We start from the raw sequence: 22231 nt of genomic DNA on the forward strand, positions 1-22231 counted from the left end.
TAACTTTAGGCGTTTGGTTGGTTATAAACAGTTCCTGTTCCAAGCTGCGTGTCTAAATGTGAGCAAATTTGCCTTTGCCTTTGAACATTGTCTTCTGGCCAACCTGGTACTAAGATCCAGCCAATCTTCCAACTACATCTCTGGCCTTGCCTGCATCTTGTTGCCTGCTCTCCTGCCTGACCTCCAGCACATCTATGTTGTTGTTGTTGTTGTTTGTCTCCGTTTCATTTGACTTGTGCCTACCTTGTCAGAATCATCTGCAGCAGAAGCTGCCAATGAAACTCCTCCATTGGCATCCCTGGCCAGAGCATGCAGACTTCTTAATAAAATAAAATAAATATATTTAGTAGCCCTAGAAAGAAAGAAATGAAATGAAATTAAATGAACAGATACCCTTCTAAGTTATTTCTGTGAAAAGAGCCAACCTGGCTGTTCCTATCGTTCAGTCTTTTTAGCCAATGAGTGAAGTCAAACCTGTGATTGATGAGTTAAGTTGTTTGGAACCAGGCAATAGGAATCTATGGGATTCTAAAGAGCTGCTGTTTTTCCCTACTTTTTCTGCTCCTGTTTAATTTGCTGCTCCTTGAAATTTTGCACTTCTTTTTCACAAAGCAACCAGGAAGCATCTTTCCCATGGCAGGTTTGTCTGAGATCAAGGTGAAAAGTAAGAATGCATTTTGCAATTTTTTAAAAAATAAATAAATCTGTCAGGTGAAAATATTCTCCTGTCATTTCAAACTAAGGCTTTAATCCTACACACATGCACCAGGTAAATTGAACACTTTGTTGCTTACTTCTGACTAAGCATGTTTTGTGCTGCAAGCCTTTTAGTAATAGACAAATATCATGGAAAGTCAGTAGCTAAAAATAAGTTATTGTATAATGGCTAATTTGTTACATTTATATAAAAGGTAGTCACATACCACCACCTTCTGGACAGCAGCATTTCCCCCCTTATATTTCTAAAGGAATCTTATAGCAAAGCTGTAAACTGTGGAATCAAGTCAATGAGCTTTCCATGACATTTAATTTCAAGAAAATGCACTTTAAAGAACTTCTAGAACCTCAGCAATATTGTTATAGTGGTAGCCAGCCATTGCTTTGTTCAATAGATTACTTGCCTGTGGGCTAAATGTTTAGCTAAACTTTGACAGTTGGAGATCTCTCCCTGTTGTTTTCAAGGAGATAGCTTGTTATTACCATACTGTTAAGTCAGGGATGGGGAATCCCTGGTTGTCCTGATGTTTTCAGCTTCAGCCAGTTTGAAAATAAAACTGCTTTTTAATGGCATTTGGGGGTTTAGTCTCAGTACTAGTTTTGAGTGCTTGATTTGCCCCTTGGTATCTGATTTGCCCCTGGTATCTGTGCTCACTGGAATGACAGATCCTGAAGCCGAGGCTCCAATAATTTGGCCACCTCATGAGAAGAGAAGACTCCCTGGAAAAGACCCTGATGTTGGGAAAGATTGAGGGCACCAGGAGAAGGGGACGACAGAGGACGAGATGGCTGGACAGTGTTCTCGAAGCTACGAACATGAGTTTGACCAAACTGCGGGTGGTAGTGGAAGGCAGGAGTGCCCGGCGTGCTCTGGTCCATGGGGTCACCAAGAGTCATAGAATCATAGAGTTGGAAGAGACCACAAGGGCCATCCAGTCCAACCCCCTGTCAAGCAGGAAACACCATCAAAGCATTCCTGACATATGCCTGTCAAGCCTCTGCTTAAAGACCTCCAAAGAAGGAGACTCCACCACACTCCTTGGTATCAAATTCCACTGCCGAACAGCTCTTACTGTCAGGAAGTTTTTCCTAATGTTTAGGTGGAATCTTCTTTCTTGAAGTTTGAATCCATTGCTCCGTGTCCGCTTCTCTGGAGCAGCAGAAAACAATATTTCTCCCTCCTCCATATGACATCCTTTCATATATTTGAACATGGCTATCATATCACCCCTTAACCTTCTCTTCTCCAGGCTAAACATACCCAGCTTCCTAAGCCATTCCCCATAAGGCATCGTTTCCAGGCCTTTGACCATTTTGGTTGCCCTCTTAATCTTCTTCCATCATGGGGCTCAATGTGTTTTTTTCTTGTACAGTTGTGGTAGAAGTGTTTTCAAGTGCTGTGAATATTCAATTATGCTTGTGATTTCGTATGCAGTGGGGAAAGAGGGATCCCATGTTTATGGCTGATCCAGACCATATTCCCAGAATGCACTGGGCTAGCTGTAGTGTATTCCAACCCAGGAATTACAGGAGGAAGGCAAGGGGAAAAGCAAGTTCAGGAAACAAGATTACCATTCTGCACCTGCACTTAACTGTAAGCAGGCAAGCGAGCAACTCTAAAATAAGCTTGCTCATTTAATAAACAGCCTGAGGAATCCAGGGTCTCAGACATTTCCCTGAATTGTCAGACCTTGGCCTGCTTAGCTTCAGCAGCGTGGTTGCATGAGCCCTTAGACCCAGCGGTAGGCCCACGAACAGGGTAAGCCGCCCATAGGAGCAGGGTGCATTGCAGTCTCCAGAGCCTGCCTGCCTGCCTCCTCCCACTCAGTTGCCCTACAGCTGGAGGGGAGGCAGCGGGTGGACTGTTTGGGCAGCGCAGAGCCTGCGCACGCTGAAGCCACCGTGTCTCTCCCAGAAGAGACATGTGGCTCGGGTGTGCTGCAGGCCCCGCAGTGAGTGCTGCCTGGCATTTTGTCACCTCCCTCAATGGTGACACCCGGGGCGGCCTGTACCCACCGCTCCCCCCTTCCTCTGCCCCTGCTTAGACAATGTCCTGGGACCTAACGTGTCGTTCTGTGCCTAACACCACAGCAGAGCAGCAAAATACATAATACTCAGTTTCTTGTACCTTTAATACTTTTTTAGGATGGGGGAATGTACGTAGCTTGCCATGTTACAGAGCTGCTGCAGCAGCATAAGAAGAAGAAGGAGAGAGTACCTCCTGAAACTTCCCCATGGGAGTTGAAATGATTGGAGCATTGCCATTAACTGTGGACCCAAAACAGGCAGCACTTATCTGGCCAACCAGTTTTTGTGGCTCTGAGAGTAGCGTGGTGTGCGGGAATCACGGGGCAAGTTTTTAATGGCAACAATTAGCATTGCCTAATATCAAGCTGTTGCTGAAAGGCACAGGAAAGAAACCAGTCACAAAGACTTTCCCTGGTGCAAAGTTGACATTTGGTAGTAATGATTGTGGTGGATTACTATGGGGAAGTATATTTTGGAAATAATACGTATCACCTTCCTACAACAGCTGTAAACTGAACTGCCCAAATATTTCTGAAGAAATATATCAACACATACACATCCAAGCCTAGATATGAAAAAGAAATGAGCGGAAATTCAAATATATCCAGAAGAACCAAAGACAAATTTAAAGTCAGAGTCATAAATTGCCAATTTGGTTTCAACAGTTTTTGTAGCTACTTACACAAGGAAACCTTGTGAAATGAATTGTTATATAAAAGTGGTCATGTAAGGGTTCAAAATCCTACTAAATGTGTTAAACTTCTGGTAATTTTCTCTCTCTTTCTTATTCTCTTTTTAATGGATGTGTGGATTGGCAGGGGTGGGGAGGGGTGTTGGGCTGTGAAACTGATATATTCATTTATGTAGTTTTCCAGCAGATGGCAATATAGAGATATATTTATCATTCTAAGGAAAAATTGCAGAGTCTGGGACACAACTTTTTGTTGTTGTTGTTAAAAGATATGACAATATTATTTTGGTTTTATTTTCTGCAACAGATGGCTAGCTTAATCTCTGCCACCTGATCTAGAGATGTGTGAAATCCCACTCCTGATAATTTTTGCCACACTTATTCACATGATTTAGCTTTCCTAGAGATTCTTCACATCAAAGGCAAAATTTATTTACCTCAACTGTTAATTGAAGGCATGTTTTAAATGGCAATATTGTTCTTCTAACTGAAGGGCTTGTTCAGCAGAACAATCTGTGATGAGTAACAAGTAACTAAAGAGTTAACTGTGTACTGTAGCACCTGACCACTGAGGAAGATCATGTTACAGAATGTACCAGAAGTGTTTCTGTATGTTGCAGTTGGTTTCGTTTTTGCCTGGGAGACGGTCGCAAGATGTCTGCGCTCTCACCAGGTTGTTTGTTATTTTCTCTCTAGAATAAACTTAAGTAGTTATTAGAACACTTTGGACTCTGTGTGTTCTTAAGAGGCTTTTTATCCAACGGCTATACAAGCTTTCGCTGTGTGAGAAGAAGAACTCTGCTGTGTGTGTGTTTTACTGCCAGCCCGGTTCTACGTAAGCAGAGAAGCTGAGAGGAAGCGCGCCGGGCGATAATCAGAGGCTCCTAATTGAGTCATAAACAACTCAACGGAGCCCTATACCCGTCACAGGTTATGGGTCATAGAACCTAATCAATCACCAAAGCAATAAAAGGTGATTGCAGCTGTAAAAGCCTTGGAGAAAGCCGGTGTAAAGAGCTAGCTGGGAGAAACCTGTTGTTTTGCAGTCGGCAATTAACAGATGCACTCGCTAGCAGAAAGACCCTGTACCAGAAGGCTGGGATCCGCAGTCTACCCGGAGGAGCAACGTGAGCTATTCTGAGTGAGTACACAGACACGGAGCCCGGGGGTGGACAAGATGGCGGAGCAGCTACAGGAGTCATTTGTCGTGCCGTTCCAGAGGTTGAATGGCGACAACTATGCAGAGTGGAGAGAAAGGGCCAGAATGTGGTTGCTAGGAAAGGATTTGTGGAGTTGTGTGTTAAATCCTCCAACCCCTGTCGCTGATAATTCAGCAGCTGAAGCACAGAGGTTTGCAGCAGAAACCAGGAAAGACAATAAGGCTTTATGTGCCATTGCCATGAGCTGCGATACTACGCAACTGCCCTATGTGCAAAATGCTGAGAATGCCAAGCAAGCCTGGGACAGTTTGGCGGATGAGGAACAGAGACGCCAGAAAGAATCGGCTGAGAAGGGGGGCCGTGGGCACAGAGAAGCCAGTGGGGGTGCAGTAAAAAGCACTGAGGAATCCACTGTGAGTGCGTGCACAACAAGGCTTTGCTATCGGTGCCAGCAGCCTGGGCACGTAGTGAGATTCTGCCCAGCTCCGGAAGCAGCCAAGGTCACTCAGCCAGGTGCCAGGCAACCCAGCGGACGTGGTCGTGGGACCAGCCAGCAGCGCCAAGGCAGAGGACGTGGGAAAACTCCAGATAAGCCTGTCAGCCGTCTTTCTGCTGCCTTAGCAACGGTTCGAAACAAAGGACAGGACAGTTTCGCTTTTATTATCGACTCAGGCAGCAGCCATCATCTTGTACCTCCTTCAGGACAGATCCTGAACTGCAGGCCACTTGAAGATGAAAAAAGCCTGCATCTTGCTGATGGTTCTTCTGGAACAATTAAAAGCAAGGGTGTTTTTTATATGCAATGCTTAGACACTAACCTTGATGTTTATGTTGTACCAGGCATGGAGAATGGTCTTTTAAGTGTGTCTTGCTTATTGCGTGAGGGCTTTGAAATAAGTTTTGCCAATGGTGTTTGCAAAATTGCCAGAGATGGGGCTGAGCTGGTAAGTGTTACTGTTGGGTCTGATGGTCTGTTTGTCCTAGATGGGAGGGGGCAAGCAGGTGGAAGTAACACTGGTGATGCTCAGGCTAAAAGTGCCAATACCCCAAAGGGCACAGAGGGCGCTATCCATAAGGATTGTATTCATGCTTGGCACAGAAAATATTGTCACATGTCTTTTCCTTATGTGCAAAAAGCCCCTGATTTTGTCAAAGGTTGCAGGTTCAAGCCATGTCAAAAACACCTGCAATGCCGCGCATGTGCGAAAGCGAAGACGAAGAGATGCTCTTATCCTAGGTCTGAGAGGAAGAGCACAAAGCCATTTCAGTTAGTGCACTTGGATATTTCTGGGCCTATGTCAACGTTAAGTTTAGGTGGTTCAAAATATGTTTTGTGTCTTCTGGATGATTTCAGCCATTTTTCCTGGGTCATAACACTGAAAGAGAAGGGGGAGGCTGCCAGAGTGATAAAAGAGTGGGTAGCCGAGGTAGAACTACAGTTCTCCGTCACTGTCCAGTGTTTTCAGAGTGACAGGGCGGGAGAGTTTTTGAGTGCAGAACTACAAGGGTTTTTCCGAAGCAAGGGAATTAGGCACAGAAAAACCGCTCCTTTTAGTCCACAGGAGAATGGTTTAGCTGAAAGGAAATTTAGAACGCTGTCTGAACTGGTGGAGGCAACGTTGTTTGATGCAGGACTACCCCAGAAGTTTTGGGGGGAATGCTATAAATTTGTGAATTTTTGTTCCAACCGCGCTTTTAATTCAGTTGTGGACAACACACCCTACTACATGTTGTATGGCAAAGTTCCGAAGGTGCACTATTTCAGAACTTTTGGGTGTGAGGCTTGGGTTCTAATTCCAAAGCAGAAGCGCAGAAAGGGAGGATCAAGATCCAGAAAAATGATCTTCTGTGGTTACGAACCAAACTCAAAGGCTTGGAGGTTTGTACCAGCAGAGGGGGACCAAACCCGCGTTCACATTAGCAGGAGTGCTACGTTCTGTGAACAAGAGGGCTGGAGACGCATTCATGCTAACCCCGAAGTTCTTCTTGACTGGTCTTCAGGTTTTGACCAGGAAGAGGAAACTCAGGTAGCTGATGCTGGAGTTCCAGGTGCTGCAGGACCAGATCCAGGTCAGGCAGCTGGTCCAAGTGGTGTAGCTCCTAGGGAAGTGAAGCAAGTAGTCAGAAGCGCACCGACTTCACCCCAGGTCAAGCCTGGGAAGTACAGCAAACGTGGTAGGTCACCCACTTCACCCAAAGCAAGCCCAGAGGGGGCTGCAAAGCGTAGTAGGTCTCTTGACAGTGCTGCTAGTCCGAGAGAGCCACAGTCAGAGACAAGCAGTTCGGATTTAGAGGGGGAAGATGTGGGACCAAGGCGTTCAAAACGCACCACGAAAGGTAAACCACCTGAAAGGTTTTTCAGCTGTCAGTGTATGGGCGAACCTAGCAGTGTGTGAGCCTGAAAGCTTTGAAGAGGTGCAACAGTTGTCAGTGGAGGAAGCTAGGAAGTGGAAAGTTGCAATGGAGAAAGAGTTGAACTCCATGCAATCTCTTGGTGTGTATAGCCTAACACAGTTGCCAGAAGGTAAGAAAGCAGTCAGTTGTAGGTGGGTCTACAGGCTGAAACCCACAGTGACTGGAGAGCCTCAGTACAAGGCTAGATTAGTGGCTAGAGGTTTTACTCAGAAGAAAGGAATCCACTACACAGATGTCTTTAGTCCGACTTCGAGAGCGGAATCTTTCAGGATGCTTTTAGCGACTGCAGCGCAGAGAGGCCTAGTGGTCAACCACTTTGATGTGGACACCGCTTATTTGAACTCTGACCTCCAGGAGGAGTTGTACATGATGCCTCCTCCAGGGTTTGAGAGTGACGTGCCAGGTCAGGTGTGGAAGCTGCACAAGTCGATCTACGGTCTGAAGCAATCAGCTAAAAATTGGAATTCATGTCTTGATTCTGTTTTGAAGAGCCTAGGTTTCAGGAAGAGTCTAGCTGACAGTTGTCTGTATCTCAGAGGTGAAGGAGAACAGCAAGAACTGTTGCTTGTCTATGTTGATGATTTGATTTGCTTAGCAAAGAGCCAGATGCAAGTGCAGAAGTTTGCAAAAGAGCTAGGCAAGAGGTTCAAACTCAAGAATCTAGGTGCAGTGAATGTTTATCTAGGTGTGCAGATAGACAGAACTGAGGATGGAAGTTTCTTGCTCAGTCAGAAAGGCAAGATTGAACATTTGCTTGAGAAGTTCAGAATGTCTGACTGTAAAGGGGTCAGAACACCCATGGAGACAAACTTTGTGAAAGAGTCACAAGTGAAGGACAAAGTAGCGTTTGAGAGTCCTGAAGTGTTTCAGTCAGCGCTAGGGAGTCTGTTGTATTTGTCACAATGGAGCAGACCAGATATTGCTTTTGCAGTCAATTTGCTCAGTAGAGAAGCATCGAAACCTAGCGTGCATGCTTGGAATGGCATTAAGAGAGTGCTTACTTAGGTATTTGCAGGAGACCAAAGAGTATTGTTTGGAGATGTCAGCGCAAGGTGAGCCACAACTCACTTGTTTTGCAGATGCTGATTGGGCCAATCAGGAGGACAGGAAGTCAGTGACTGGTTTGGTAGTCAAGTTTGGAAATGCCCTGATTGGTTGGCGGTCGCGCAGGCAAAGCCTAATAGCAATGTCTTCAACGGAAGCCGAATTCTGTGCGTTGTCTGCGACATGCACTGAATTGGAGTACTACAGATGTTTGGTCCAGGAAATCTGGGGTGATTGTAGCCAGCCCATCACTGTTTGGGGCGACAATCAACCATCTTTGAGACTGGCGGAGTCTGGACAGTTCAAGGCCAGAACCAAACACTTAGACATCCGCTTCCGAAACGTATGTCAGAGCATACAGGTAGGCTTGGTAAAGTTGAGGTATTGTCCAAGCCAAGAGAACCTAGCAGATGGGTTCACAAAACCCTTGAGTTTCCAACGGCATGGGGAATTCTGTGAAGGGTTGGTTTTGGGGTAAGTTTGAATACCCGCCATCCCCAGTGTTCAGGTGAGAGGGGGTGTGATGAGTAACAAGTAACTAAAGAGTTAACTGTGTACTGTAGCACCTGACCACTGAGGAAGATCATGTTACAGAATGTACCAGAAGTGTTTCTGTATGTTGCAGTTGGTTTCGTTTTTGCCTGGGAGACGGTCGCAAGATGTCTGCGCTCTCACCAGGTTGTTTGTTATTTTCTCTCTAGAATAAACTTAAGTAGTTATTAGAACACTTTGGACTCTGTGTGTTCTTAAGAGGCTTTTTATCCAACGGCTATACAAGCTTTCGCTGTGTGAGAAGAAGAACTCTGCTGTGTGTGTGTTTTACTGCCAGCCCGGTTCTACGTAAGCAGAGAAGCTGAGAGGAAGCGCGCCGGGCGATAATCAGAGGCTCCTAATTGAGTCATAAACAACTCAACGGAGCCCTATACCCGTCACACAATCCACTTTCTTATGGAATACAAACTTGATGTGTGGGGAATGCCACTGTGCAATTGGACACATTCTCAAAGGGTGGAGTGATTTTAATTTATTTCATATTTTATGTATTTCATACAATTTATTTACAACTTGATTACAGAAAAAGCCACAAAGCATTTTTAAAATTGCTTTTAAAAAAAATTTAGCCTTTACAAATCAAATGAAGGCAAATTTTCTACTTGTTTAAGGACAGAGATACATTCAAAATAATATACAGTAGATTATGAATACAGAAGTTTGTGAACACTGACTGACCTTATTTTTTTAATTAATGTGAAAACTGACTAGTAAAGCTATGCAAAATTGCAGTATGATAAATCTTGTACTCTGTTTGGTCTATCTCAGTCATCAATCTTGAACACACTTCAAAAGTGCATTTGATTTAGGGCTTACGGCTCAGTCAACATGCATAGGATTGCATTGTATATGAGAATTGTATTTTTTTCGTTGGAATTTTTTTCGTTGGAATAGATGGCCCTCAGGGTCCGTTCCAACTCTACAATTATATGATTCTGTGAAATATTCACCCCATTTTACTTCTTTTGTTTTAGATCATATGATAATAGCATTTTCTGTTTCTATGGTCATTGGACTTGTGATCGGAGGCATAATCTGGGCTTTGCTGGCTTGCCTGTCTAGTCGCAGAGCCAGTGCCCATATTTCCCAGTGGAGCACCTCATCCTCCAGCCGGCGTCCCAGAGCTTCTCGTGGATCTTCTGCCAGCAGGCCAGGATTTTATCGCAACAGCAGCTGTGAACGCCGCAGTAACCTCAGCTTGGCCAGCCTGACCTTCCAAAGGCAAGCTTCCTTGGAGCAGGCCAACTCCTTCCCAAGGAAATCAAGTTTCCGAGCCTCAACGTTTCATCCCTTCTTGCAGAGCCCCCCGCTTCCTGTAGAAATGGAAAGTCAGGTGATTACTTTGGTACCAGCCACCACCACCACCACCCTTACTGGGACCACCACCAACAGCCTATCTCGTCCCGAGTTCCACTGGTCCAATAATAGTCTTCGTGTCTCCAACTCAACACAAACACCACCTCCTGCTTACGACTCTATCATAAAGGCGTTCCCAGACTCTTGACTCCAATTCTTGGGGATGTATGTATATAGAAAGAATCTCAGTTGTATGATTTTCTGTGGGCTCTATGAAGACACCTTTGAAGTCTACCATTGCAAGGACCTGCAGTGCTGAGACCCAAGTGATAGTTCTGTGTCCCTCTATGATAGGCATTTGCTGGAGTGAAACCCTGATGTCTCTTTCAGCGACAAATACCTCTCTTGTGCTAGTATTCACAATGGTCTGCTGCATCATGGTGTGTTTATATTTGCATTGTAACCATTGCCTTTAGTTTAGATGCAGACTTCATCTAGTCTATCACATTGACTCATTTCTGGAGACACAGAATGTAAAAATAGTTTTCTTTGTAGATAGTCTCCAATTAACCTTAAACACAGTGATGAAATTGCTGTTTTTATTTAGGGTTTCTTTTCTTTTCTTGGTCAAAGCATTTTCCTTTGGGCATTTTGATATACAAAATAAATAAATAAATCCTACCACTTGTTCATCAGTTGGCCATAGTGCCATGTGATTACAAGATCTACATGATATTTTAAAAACAGATGTAAATAGCTTAGTATTTGTTTTATATTTCTGTGGGCTAAGATCCCCGATTTATGTTTTAAGATCTTTCTAGTTGGAACCATTGTCTGATGAAGGCTGCTAGCTTGCACATGCTTTCCTAGGAGTAAGCCTCATTGAATTCAGAGGCTAAACGTCAGGGTAGATATAAGAAAAATCTGCTAGAGTAGGGGTTCCCAGACTGTGGTCTGCGAGCTTCTTTCAGGTAGTCTGTGGCGTGTCTCTGAAGAACCCTTCCAATTTGAGTTCTATTGAATTCTATGGAATGCAAAATGTAACATAGTAAAATGCAATGATCAGAAATAAAAGAAACAATCAAAACACAATCAAACATTGTACAGCACATTACATTTGTGACAACAGGCAGGAAAATATAATTAAGTGGCCTGCCCAGAGTCTCAACAATTTCCAAGTGATCCATGGGGGTGGGGGGGTGGAAACCACTGCCCTAAAGCTTTAAAAAAAAATGTGTGTAAGGATGTCAATGTTAACCCCAGGATGAGGGGCTTCCTGAGCCAATCCCTCCTATAAGCCTCCTAAGCATGGGAAACATCAGATTAAATTCACGGCCTGTACTCTTTTAAAGGAAAACATCGTGAAAATGATGTTTAGATGGCATTTAACGCCTGTTAAATTAGCCAAAATCAATAAATCCAATAACAAAAAATGTTGGAAGTGTAATGTTAAAGAGGGAAACTATTATCATCAGTGGTGGCTTTGCGAAAAGGTGAAAGTTTATTGGGTGCAAATATATAATGAATTGAAAAGATTATTAAGATATACTTTCCCAAAAAAAACCCGAGGAAATGCTATTAGGGATACTGAGCAGGAACATTAAAAAGGAGGATCACAAACTCTTCATGTATTCCACCACCGCCGCAAGAGTTATCTTGGCCCAGAGGTGGAGAACGACTGAAATACCGACTATAGAGGACTGGAGAGAGAAAATGCTAGAATATCTGCAGTTGGCTAGGCTAACGGGAAGAATAAGGGACCAAAAGGAGCAAAAGTTCCAAAAGAAATGGAATAAATTTATAGAGTATTTGAAGGAGCATGGTAAGATATGAAACGCCTGTAGGTCAACATTATAAAATGCAACAGCTTAAAGTAACCTAAGTCAAAAACCTATGTTTAATTTGTAAGATAATCTGTGACGGGTATAACTTTAGAGAGCGCAAAACTGAATAAATGGAAGAACAAGCCTGAAAGAGAGAGAGGTGGAAGTCGACCATAAGAGGAGCAGAATAAAAACAATTACTGAAAGGGAAAGGGAACTGAAACAAACAAGTTATAAAACGAAGTTGATAAATTGTAACAATTCTTAATTTATTTAAAAAATGACAAGACACATCCTGGAATTTGTATACTCTTTATTCAACCTTTTTTGTATTGAAATGTTTCTTTCCGATTCTTGCTGATGTATGTATAGGAAAAGCCAATAAAAACGATTATGAAAAAAAAATAAAAAAAATAAAAGCCTCCTAAGCATGAAATAAAAGAGTTGTGCGAAGGAGAAGTAGATATATGTCAGTCCTGCTTCCTCTTTCACTGTGATGAGTGTTGCTGCTTTTATTGGGATGTTGCCATCAAATCACATAATGTTAGATTCTGAGCTGGTTTCAATGCAATCCAATGCTTGCAGACTGTCACAGTTTTCAGTTTGGCAATAATCATGCCTTGGGTTAACCTCATTGTCTATGATACTGCCACTGATATTATTAGTGTTCCTAGGAATATGTCACTGCAATGAAAAATCCCTGAGCCTTTATTCTGTTTGCATTCCCTGCTGAGATCAATACGCTTGCTGTTCAGAAGAGAGTAAGATTTCCTCCAGAGTGCATAGATAATTTGTTCAGTCTGTGTTTTCGATGATAATGGAAAAGCTCTTTAAATAAATGGGGTTTTGTTTTTGTTTTTTTAGTATTTACTTCTGGAAATGTTGCAAATGATCTGTATATAGCTTATATAAGGTAATATCCCATGTATAGCATTAGTTCTCATAGGGAATTTATGAGACTGCATTATGTACTGTGTTTTCCTGCTATAATTCACACAGGATGCACAAAGGAATGTTTTGTGTGCTCAGCTCAGGGAAGCTGAAATATGAATCCTGTGGTTTTTGGTCAGTTGCTTGATGGTATACTGTATTTTTCCATGTATAACACGCCCCTATGTATAAGACGCCCCCTATTTTGGGGGGACTCAAAATTAAGAAAATGGGGGGAGATTGCCTCCATGAATAAGACTACCCCCCTTTTTTTAACATTATATTTTAGTAAAAAAACAACAACCCCATCTTATACACAGAAAAGTACGGTATATTTAAAGACTAGACAAAACTCTTTTTTTATCAGCATGTTGGAAATGTTGGGATTTAAATAAAGTCAGAAATATTGCTCTATGTTATCTTTTTGGTTATTTTAAGAAATATTCCAATTTACACCTGAAATGAGTTTTTCCCTGACTGAATGCTACCAGATTTGTACACTTGAAAATCTGACTACAACAAAGCACTCATTCTTTCCTTATGCTGTAGTTGAGAACTTGGAGAACGATATAGAAAATTCCCCAGCAGGACCTCTTTCTGCTCTTTAGCACCATTGATACTGACAAGCTATTTGTGCAAATTCCCTTGATTAATTCTCCTCCTTGGCAGGAAGGCCCTATAGCAAGTGAGCTACCTGTTCCTATCCCTCCCTGTCTCTGTTTCTTTTGACTTGCTAGGGGGGAAGAGGCTGCTATTATTTTTATTATTTAATACATGTTAAGCTGTAGAAAGAACAGACTTGGTACCCACAGCGATTCACCAAGGGGCCGTGGTGGTGCTCCAAGTATAGAGTCCTTCCTGGGGTTTCTGGATAAAGTTATTTCTCTTCCCCCTCAATTCCTGTCCCTGGAAGGTGTGTTCTTTTGGGCTCAGAAAAAGTTTTCTGTTGTTTTCTACTTTCTGCATGCTTCACTTTTAAAGTACAGTGGTATCTTGGTACTCAAACGACTTGGCTCCCAAGAAAATTGGCTCCCAAACGTCACAAACCCAGCAGTGAGTGATCCAGTTTGTGAACATTTTTCGGAAGCTGAATGTCCGACGCAGCTTCCATGGCTTCTGATTGAGTGCAGGAAGCTCCTGCAGTCAATCAGAAGCAGCGCCTTGGTTTTCGAACGGTTTCAGGAGTCGAACGGACTTCCGGAATGGATTAAGTTCGATAACCAAGGTACCACTGTATCTCTTCCTTCCAAATCTGTACTGCTCCCCTGGCTACTTTATCCCTTCCACTTTATCCCCCACTTTATTGTATGCCAAGGAGGAATAGGGCTCCCCTCCACAGATGTTGAAGCTGCATGGAGATGTGGGTCAGCTGTGTCAAGCCTCTGGAAAGTTCCAACTGCAGCTAGCTGGGTATAATCTTCCCAACTACAAGGAGAGTCACTATATTCTATTTAAATTACAGCAATTATAACTAAATTTGCATGAGTATATATATATATATATATATATATATATATATATATATATATATATATAAACATTTACATATTTCTGGCAAATCCATGTCATCTTTTGTGGGGGTGTATTTTCCCTTTCTTAGTGAGGGTCTTTCCCACAAAATTACTAGGGCTTCAACAGAAGCAGGTATAGGGAACTCCCTCAGGGCCCCTGGAAATGAACTAGATTCAGCCAGTCTCTGGGGTGGACCATCCTAATTGTTCCCCCAGGTCTGTAGTGAGGAAACACCTCTCCACATCTAATATCTAATCCAACCCCTTTTCACACACTTGGCACAAAGGACTTCTTAACCCATGTACTGAATTCTAACAGCTTATTTTAAAAGCTGGATGGTGTTTTGGGGGGCCCCTTTGGGGCCTGGAAGTACAGTCGTACCTCGGGTTACGAACCGCTCGGGTTGCGAACAGTTCGGGTTACGAACTCTGCAAACCTGGAAGTGTTTTCGGCACGCATGCGCAGAAGGGGCGCGCACGCTTTGCGCATGCACAAAGATGGCGCTCGGTTTGCGACCTTTCCGGGTTACGAACTGCGACCCAGAACGGATCGTGTTTGTAACCCGAGGTACGACTGTAAAGGCAAATATTTTCTTTTTATAAAAAGGAAGGAAAGAGTGATGCAATTATTTTCTTCTGAACTTTGCAATCTAGGGATTTTAAAATACAGTGGTACCTTGGTTTGTGACTGCATCGGGGAGTGACCACTTCGGTTTCTGACCACCGCGGACCCAGAAGTGTTTACATCCGGGTTCCGCGGTGCTCGGATGTGCAGAAGCGATCTGCGCAGAAGTGCTCTATTGGAGCTTCACACACGTGCAGAAGCGTGCCTCAGGGAGCGGCGAACTCGGGGAGTGACCGGCTCCCTGGAACCAATTGTGGTCGCAAACTGAGGTACCACTGTAATACAGCACTGATGAAATACAGTACATAACTTCCAGATATGCATGCATACATACGTAATCAGGCACAGTGGCTGCTTATATTTCTGTTGGCAGCACTTTATTTCAATTACTTTAAAGCCACAATAGCAAAGTGCTTATTTTTCCACGCACGCATAGACATTGTTCAGGGACAGTAGCGTTCCTTTATCTCCTTATAGGCGCAGGGAGTGGTGCAGCACTCTTCTCCAACAGTCCCACTCACACCTCCTGCAGGAGAATGGGAGATCTATATTTAAAATACAGCATTCTGTATGAAAGCTGAAGTAACTCTCTCGTACATGCATCTTTCAAGCCTTGTGTACAATTGTCCAGAACTACGGGGCTTCCTGCAAGTAAAGAAGTAGTCCTTCTCAAGCCTACTAGTCACCACTAGCAGGACTTGATCCTATCATTCCTATTTTCCTTGCTTTACAAGTCAACATACGGTGTGTGTGTGTGTGTGTGTGTGTGCAGAGCAAGTGACCAATAAGCCAGGTTTCGGACATATGCAGGATGCCATCCTTCACCCATTCTGTCACCCATCGAGGTAACTTTCATAACAGGTGTAAACATGAGTAGATTTCCCACTCCTGTGAGACAAGATTGACTCAGGGGAGCCATGATCCTGTGGATTTAGGCAAAGCTCAGGCTATGTGAATCAGGGATCATGGCAAGGTTAGTGAAAAGAGCCGATATTTTGGAAATGTGGTGACATTTAGGGCTGATCCTGAACTTGTTTACTCCAGCTGAGTTCAGTGTGGGGCTCTCATCAAAGTAAGTGTGCCTAGATTGTCAACTTTAGAATCAAGCAGTTTTGTTTGTAACCATTTGTGAGTTTTATTTGAATTTTAGTGTTTTGCTTATTTTAAATGAGAACTGACCAGCTCTTGGGGTTTTTTATGCATTGATACCTGGCCATTGTTCTGAAATAACTGATGAATGAGTTTGGGGTATAGCTTATCTGTTCCCCAAACTTTCCTTTGTAAAGTTTGAGGTTGACTATTCTCCAGATATTCTCTGCCCACTGAAAGCTTGCTAGCTAAGTAAATTCTTCTTTACCATGAAGAGCTGAAAGTCACTGAGAGCATATTCAAAATGCAATAAGAAGCTAATCCATGAAATAAAAGCTAATCAGAAATAAAAGGTAATAAAACAAGAAACAAAAAAATCAATTTGAGTTTTGTAAAGCAATCATAAGCAAATTATCTGTGGTAGGCGACAGAAAACATACCTGGGCATAGTTTATTAACCATCTCCACATAGTGAGCTCCACATTCCTTAACACGCTCATCATCAGGAAAGCCATCAGAAAGAGAAAGGATTAGTAGGAGAGGAAGAATAATGGTCCAGAGAGCCATGACAAATTTGACCTGTAGGAAAGGAGAGAGAAGTCAGATGTGAGTAAAATAAGATTGAGCCTTGATTTCAATTCTTCTGAATCTCATATGCCTTAAGGATAGTCTGTCTGTCATTTGGCTTTGACCTTGGGAGGCAAATCTTCATATCTCAAAACAAGGCATTTTAAGTCTAAGACAGTGACATGCTCAAGGTCATCTGGTGAGCTTGCCTGTGAGTGAGGTTTGCACTATGGCTTCCCACGTTCAGATCCAGTCCTCAGTGAACTACCGTACATTATCAATGACCAGTCGACAGCTCATGTGTCTGATCTGGTCTGCCAAGCTTTCTTCAATGAATCCCCAGCCAGGCCCTCAACCTAATTTGGCAGCAACGGGTTAAAAGGGTAGAGCGCACCTGCAGGATCAGAGCGATTTTCATCCCCACCATGTAGTTGGGTTGGGCAGAAACCCTTTTTTGGCCTTTTTGCCAAATCTCAGCACCACAACGGAAACAGAGATTACCCCTCCCCTTTCTCATCAGTTGATTGACCTGCTGACTTGGAAGAGGTGTTGTTTATCAGCTGCACCACAGAATCTGATACACAAGATGAAATCAGACTTCTATCTGAGACAGTGTGAAGAGAAGGATTCCAAACTGCCCCAAGAAAGGTGATGTGAAAATGTAACCACACTGTCTCCTGTCCATATTTATAACCCAAGGTTGAGTGCAAATGGCACAGATTGGCTCAAAGACATGCCTCCTCGGCACCATCCTGGCCAGCATTTTTGCAGGTCTAGTTCACTCATGGTCTGCTCTGATGTTATCTGGGAGCCACAGGAGGAACTGCAAGACAACTTCCTCCAGTTTTAATGGGGCAATAGCAGGAACATTTATTCCTGCTAGGGCACATTGTTCTAAAGGCTTCTTATCACAAACCAAGAAGCCTTTTGGGTAGTGGTGGGGTCACTATGTGTTCTGTTTTTCATCCGCTGACCCTCGACCAGAGCAGTACCAGGGCTCTGACGCGTCTCTGAGCCCCTCCTGCATGCTCTGTTCCCCATAGCGTTGTCAGGGCTCAGACACCTCACTGAGCCCTCTCTCCAATCCGCTCCCTTCCTCATTCCCTCCTCCTGACTCGCTGCTCGTGCTGTCACTGGGCAAAGTGCTGGTCAGGATGACGGGGGGGGGGGGAGGCTCCCTATAGGGAGTCCTCCTGACACTTACTATATGCTTGTGAAACATGGACCACTTATAAACACCATCTCCAACTCCTCAAAAAAAATTCCATCAATGGTGTCTCTGAAATTTTTACACATCACTTGGGAAGACAGGGGAACTAATATCAGTGTACTGGAAGAAGCAAAGATCACCAGTTTTGAAGCAATGATTCTTCAATATCAACTTCGTTGGACTGGTCATGTTGTGTGGATGCCTGATGATCGTCTTCCAAACCAACTCCTCTATTCCAAACTTAAAAATGGAAAGTGTAATGCTGGTGGTCAACAAAAGAGGTTTAAAGACTGTCTCAAATCTAAAAAAAGATAGTATAAACACTGACAATTGGGAAACACTGGCCTGTGAGCCAGCCCCAGCTCTAGGTGCAGTCCCAGTGGCGCGGGGTGCCAGGGCGCCAGGCTGACAGGGGGACGCTTCACGGCGAAGCCATGCTGCACGCTGCGAGGGCGCCGGAGCGATCTCCACGCCTCACCGCCAGGGCGCCCGACCTGCTTGAGATGGCCCTGCTGTGAGCACTCCAGTTGGAGAACAGCCTTTACCAAAGGTGTCATGGGTTTTGAAGAACTCGAATTCAGGACGCAAGGGAGAAATGTGCTAAGAGAAAGGCATGCTTGGCAAATCCACACTGTGATCAACTCCTGCCTGGAAACCAATGTCCCCACTGTGGAAGGAAGTGTGGATCCAGAATTGGCCTCCACAGTCAATTACAGACTCATTGTTAAAACTGTGTTTATGGAAGACAATCTTACTTGGCTATGAGTGATCGTGGAGAAAGAAGAAGAAGAAGAAGAAGAAGAAGAAGAAGAAGAAGAAGAAGAAGAAGAAGAAGAAGAAGAAGAAGACTCAGATTTGCCTGGCTTTCCCTCCGCCCGCCCCACAGCCAGCCGGCTAGAAGGGACGTCTCCCTTCTCCCTTGCTGGCTGTGGGGCGGAGGGAGGGAAAGCCAGCCAAACGCTTTGCGCGGCTCTGGTGCTTTCCCTCCGCCCGCCCCACAGCCAGCCAGGGAGAAGGGAGACGGCACCAGGCGGGCAGTGGGGCAGGCTGGCCAGGGGCCCTGCTTCTAGGGGGGGCAATTGCCCCCTCCTGCCCCCCTGCCTACGCCCATGCCATGGGCTGCAAGAAGATCAAACTTATCCATTCTTAAGGAAATCAGCCCTGAGTGCTCACTGGAAGGACAGATGGTGAAGCTAAGGCTCCAATACTTTGGCAACCTCATGAGAAGAGAAGAATCCTTGGAAAAGACCCTGATGTTGGGAAAGATTTAGGGCACTAGGAGAAGGGGACGACAGAGGATGAAATGGTTAGACAGTGTTATCGAAGCTACGAACATGAGTTTGACCAAACTGCGGGAGGCAGTGCAAGACAGGAGTGCCTGGTGTGCTATGGTCCATGGGGTCACAAAGAGTCGGACACGACTAAACGACTAAACAACAAGTTCACTCATGGTCTGCTCTGATGTTATCTGGGAGCCACAGGAGGAACTGCAAGACAACTTCCTCCAGTTTTAATGGGGCAATAGCAGGAACATTTATTCCTGCTAGGGCACATTGTTCTAAAGGCTTCTTATCAAAAACCAAGAAGCCTTTTGGGTAGTGGTGGGGTCACTATGTGTTCTGTTTTTCATCCGCTGACCCTCGACCAGAGCAGTACCAGGGCTCTGACGCATCTCTGAGCCCCTCCTGCATGCTCTGTTCCCCATAGCGTTCTCAGGGCTCAGACACCTCACTGAGCCCTCTCTCCATTCAGGTCCCTTCCTCATTCCATCCTCCTGACTCCCTGCTCGTGCTGTCACTGGGCGAAGTGCTGGTCAGGATGACGGGGGGGGGGGAGGCTCCCTATAGGGAGTCCTCCTGACACTTACTATATGCTTGTGAAACATGGACCGCTTATAAACGCCATCTCCAACTCCTCAAAAAAATTCCATCAATGGTGTCTCTGAAATTTTTACACATCACTTGGGAAGACAGGGGAACTAATATCAGTGTACTGGAAGAAGCAAAGATCACCTGTGTTGAAGCAATGATTCTTCAATATCAACTTCGTTGCACTGGTCATGTTGTGTGGATGCCTGATGATCGTCTTCCAAACCAACTCCTCTATTCCGAACTTAAAAATGGAAAGTGTAATGCTGGTGGTCAACAAAAGAGGTTTAAAGACTGTCTCAAGGCAAATCTAAAAAAAAAGATAGTATAAACAGTGACAATTGGGAAACACTGGCCTGTGAGCACTCCAGTTGGAGAACAGCCTTTACCAAAGGTGTCATGGGTTTTGAAGAACTCGAATTCAGGACGCAAGGGAGAAATGTGCTAAGAGAAAGGCATGCTTGGCAAATCCACACTGTGATCAACTCCTGCCTGGAAACCAATGTCCCCACTGTGGAAGGAAGTGTGGATCCAGAATTGGCCTCCACAGTCAATTACAGACTCATTGTTAAAACTGTGTTTATGGAAGACAATCTTACTTGGCTATGAGTGATCGTGGAGAAAGAAGAAGAAGAAGAATAAGACTCAGATTTGCCTAAAATTTGCATGTGCTAATCTATACATATCAATTCAAATTTTAAAATAATTACCATAATTTGGATAGAAGTAAATATCCTCATAGAATGGACACTGTGCCCAAGTCTGGTATCCAAATGCTGACTGCTGATGAGCAACTATGATCTAATAGGCATTACTGAACCCTGGTAGGATGATATCCATGACTGAAATGTTGAAATTGAGGGGTACAATCTGCTAAAATGGAATAGATCAAACTGTGTGTTTATATTTGCATTGTAACCAATATTTGGTAAATCCCATTCCCATTTCCTTTTATATGAAGGGTAAAGAGATTATTTTGCATATATTGAGAGTGTTATAACTTTGCTTTTATCATTTTGCTTGAATGCTGCTTCCTGGTGTTACAACAGCACCGTTGCAAGGTTTCTTCAGCAAGGGCCAAGCAGAATCCATAGATTCTGATGCCTGTTTGCACTTTTCACATTTCCCTGTTTCCTAAACAGAAGCCTGGTGACCTATCTCATAATGATGAGTCGCATTCTGTGAAAGAAGATGAATGATTCCAGCCCTTATCTGTTGGAATGTTGACCTTTCATTGGTAAAGAGTTTCAACACTGCCGTTCAGACACAGACAACTGCTCCTACTTCATGAAATCAAATTTTTAAAGTTCGCAAGCAAATCACCACATGTTTTGAGTCATCTCAGTAGTATCTGTTTTTAAGTGTAAAAAGAAAACTGTATTTACTGGAAATGTCTGCTCAGACTTGTAATGACACATGCCAGATCCCTGGCCTTTAGATTACTTTATGAGATTAGAAGATGCTAGTGATGCAAATCAGTTTCTAGAGAAATGAAAGAAACAGGAATAGGAAACATATCTCTGGCATAGCATGTCCAAAGGAAACAAAATTAACACAGCTGATGCATCTCATAGAAAAGGCAGGCCGCAACCCCGCCCCAATCATTGACTTGATAACACAATGGCTGATACAAAAAATAATAAAAAAATTCCTTCTAGTAGCACCTTAGAGACCAACTAAGTTTGTCATTGGTATTAGCTTTCGTGTGCATGCACACTTCTTCTTCTTGGTCTCTAAGGTGCTACTGGAAGGATTTTTTTTTATTTTTTGTTTTGACTACGTCAGACCAACACGGCTACCTACCTGTAAACAATGGCTGATAATTGAACTGCTATCAAATTTTGGACTGCAAGCCCTGATATGACTAAAAATGTGTAAGCTTGCAACTAAAGTGTCAACTGGTTGTTGTTTAAGGATCTTGCCTTTTCGGTGGTGGTAGGCTGATTCTTCCATTGTTATTTGCAAAAATCTGAAACCTATTTGAAAAAGGGAACCACCTCAACCACTTTTTTTCCCTTCAAAAATGGATGACAGGGTCAATTTGTACATTGCTTTTATGAAGTGTGCAGATGTTGATGCAAACATGATTATACAAGGAATAATTCCAACTAACACTTCATCCAGTCCTGCTTAGTAACAGCACAAAGTGAGTTGAGGCAGTATCGGAGGAACAATATCTGTGATTATTCCAAAGTTTTGAAGGGAAACTCATACCACCATGTGCATGGCACATGCACACACGCATATACAGAGTTTTTAAACAGGGCCATTGATCAGTTAGTAAATATAGTTAAATTTCAATTGGTTGAAAACAAAACAAAATCCCATTGTAGGACTAGCTGGGAATCTGAAGCAAAATGGCTATGTAAAAGTGCCATTTGGTTCAGGAGCAAATGAACTGTCCTTAAACGCATGCAGGAATGTATTTATGTGACATTAAAAGGAACCCCGAGCAGAGAAAACTTTGACAACTATAGTACTTTACATTGTTTTCACAGTGTCATTTCTAGCAAAAGAATTGATCTGTAAAATTTATTGGTTTGCTTTATTTGACAAGCTCTCAGACAATTGTTTGCTAATATGGAGACACTATTTTTCCTTTCTGTAATCCCACGCTGCATGCCACCCAGAGACACAGCAGCTATTTCATAAATCATTCAGCTGCCCATGCAAAATCTAGTAAATCCATGCTATATGAACCAGCA

The 22231-nt window shown here is 43.6% G+C and overlaps 1 protein-coding gene across 1 annotated transcript; it reads left to right on the top strand.

Moving 5' to 3' along the window:
- The first annotated feature begins 9506 nt into the window (after positions 1 to 9506).
- On the top strand, positions 9507 to 13326 carry LOC132591901 (myc target protein 1 homolog). Its single transcript, XM_060272765.1, has one exon. It carries the CDS (start codon positions 9587 to 9589, stop codon positions 10109 to 10111), a length of 525 nt encoding a protein of 174 aa, XP_060128748.1. The 5' UTR covers positions 9507 to 9586; the 3' UTR covers positions 10112 to 13326.
- The last annotated feature ends 8905 nt before the right edge of the window (positions 13327 to 22231 follow it).

The sequence above is a fragment of the Zootoca vivipara genome, chromosome 3, assembly GCF_963506605.1.
Source record: "Zootoca vivipara chromosome 3, rZooViv1.1, whole genome shotgun sequence".
Lineage (NCBI taxonomy): Eukaryota > Metazoa > Chordata > Lepidosauria > Squamata > Lacertidae > Zootoca > Zootoca vivipara.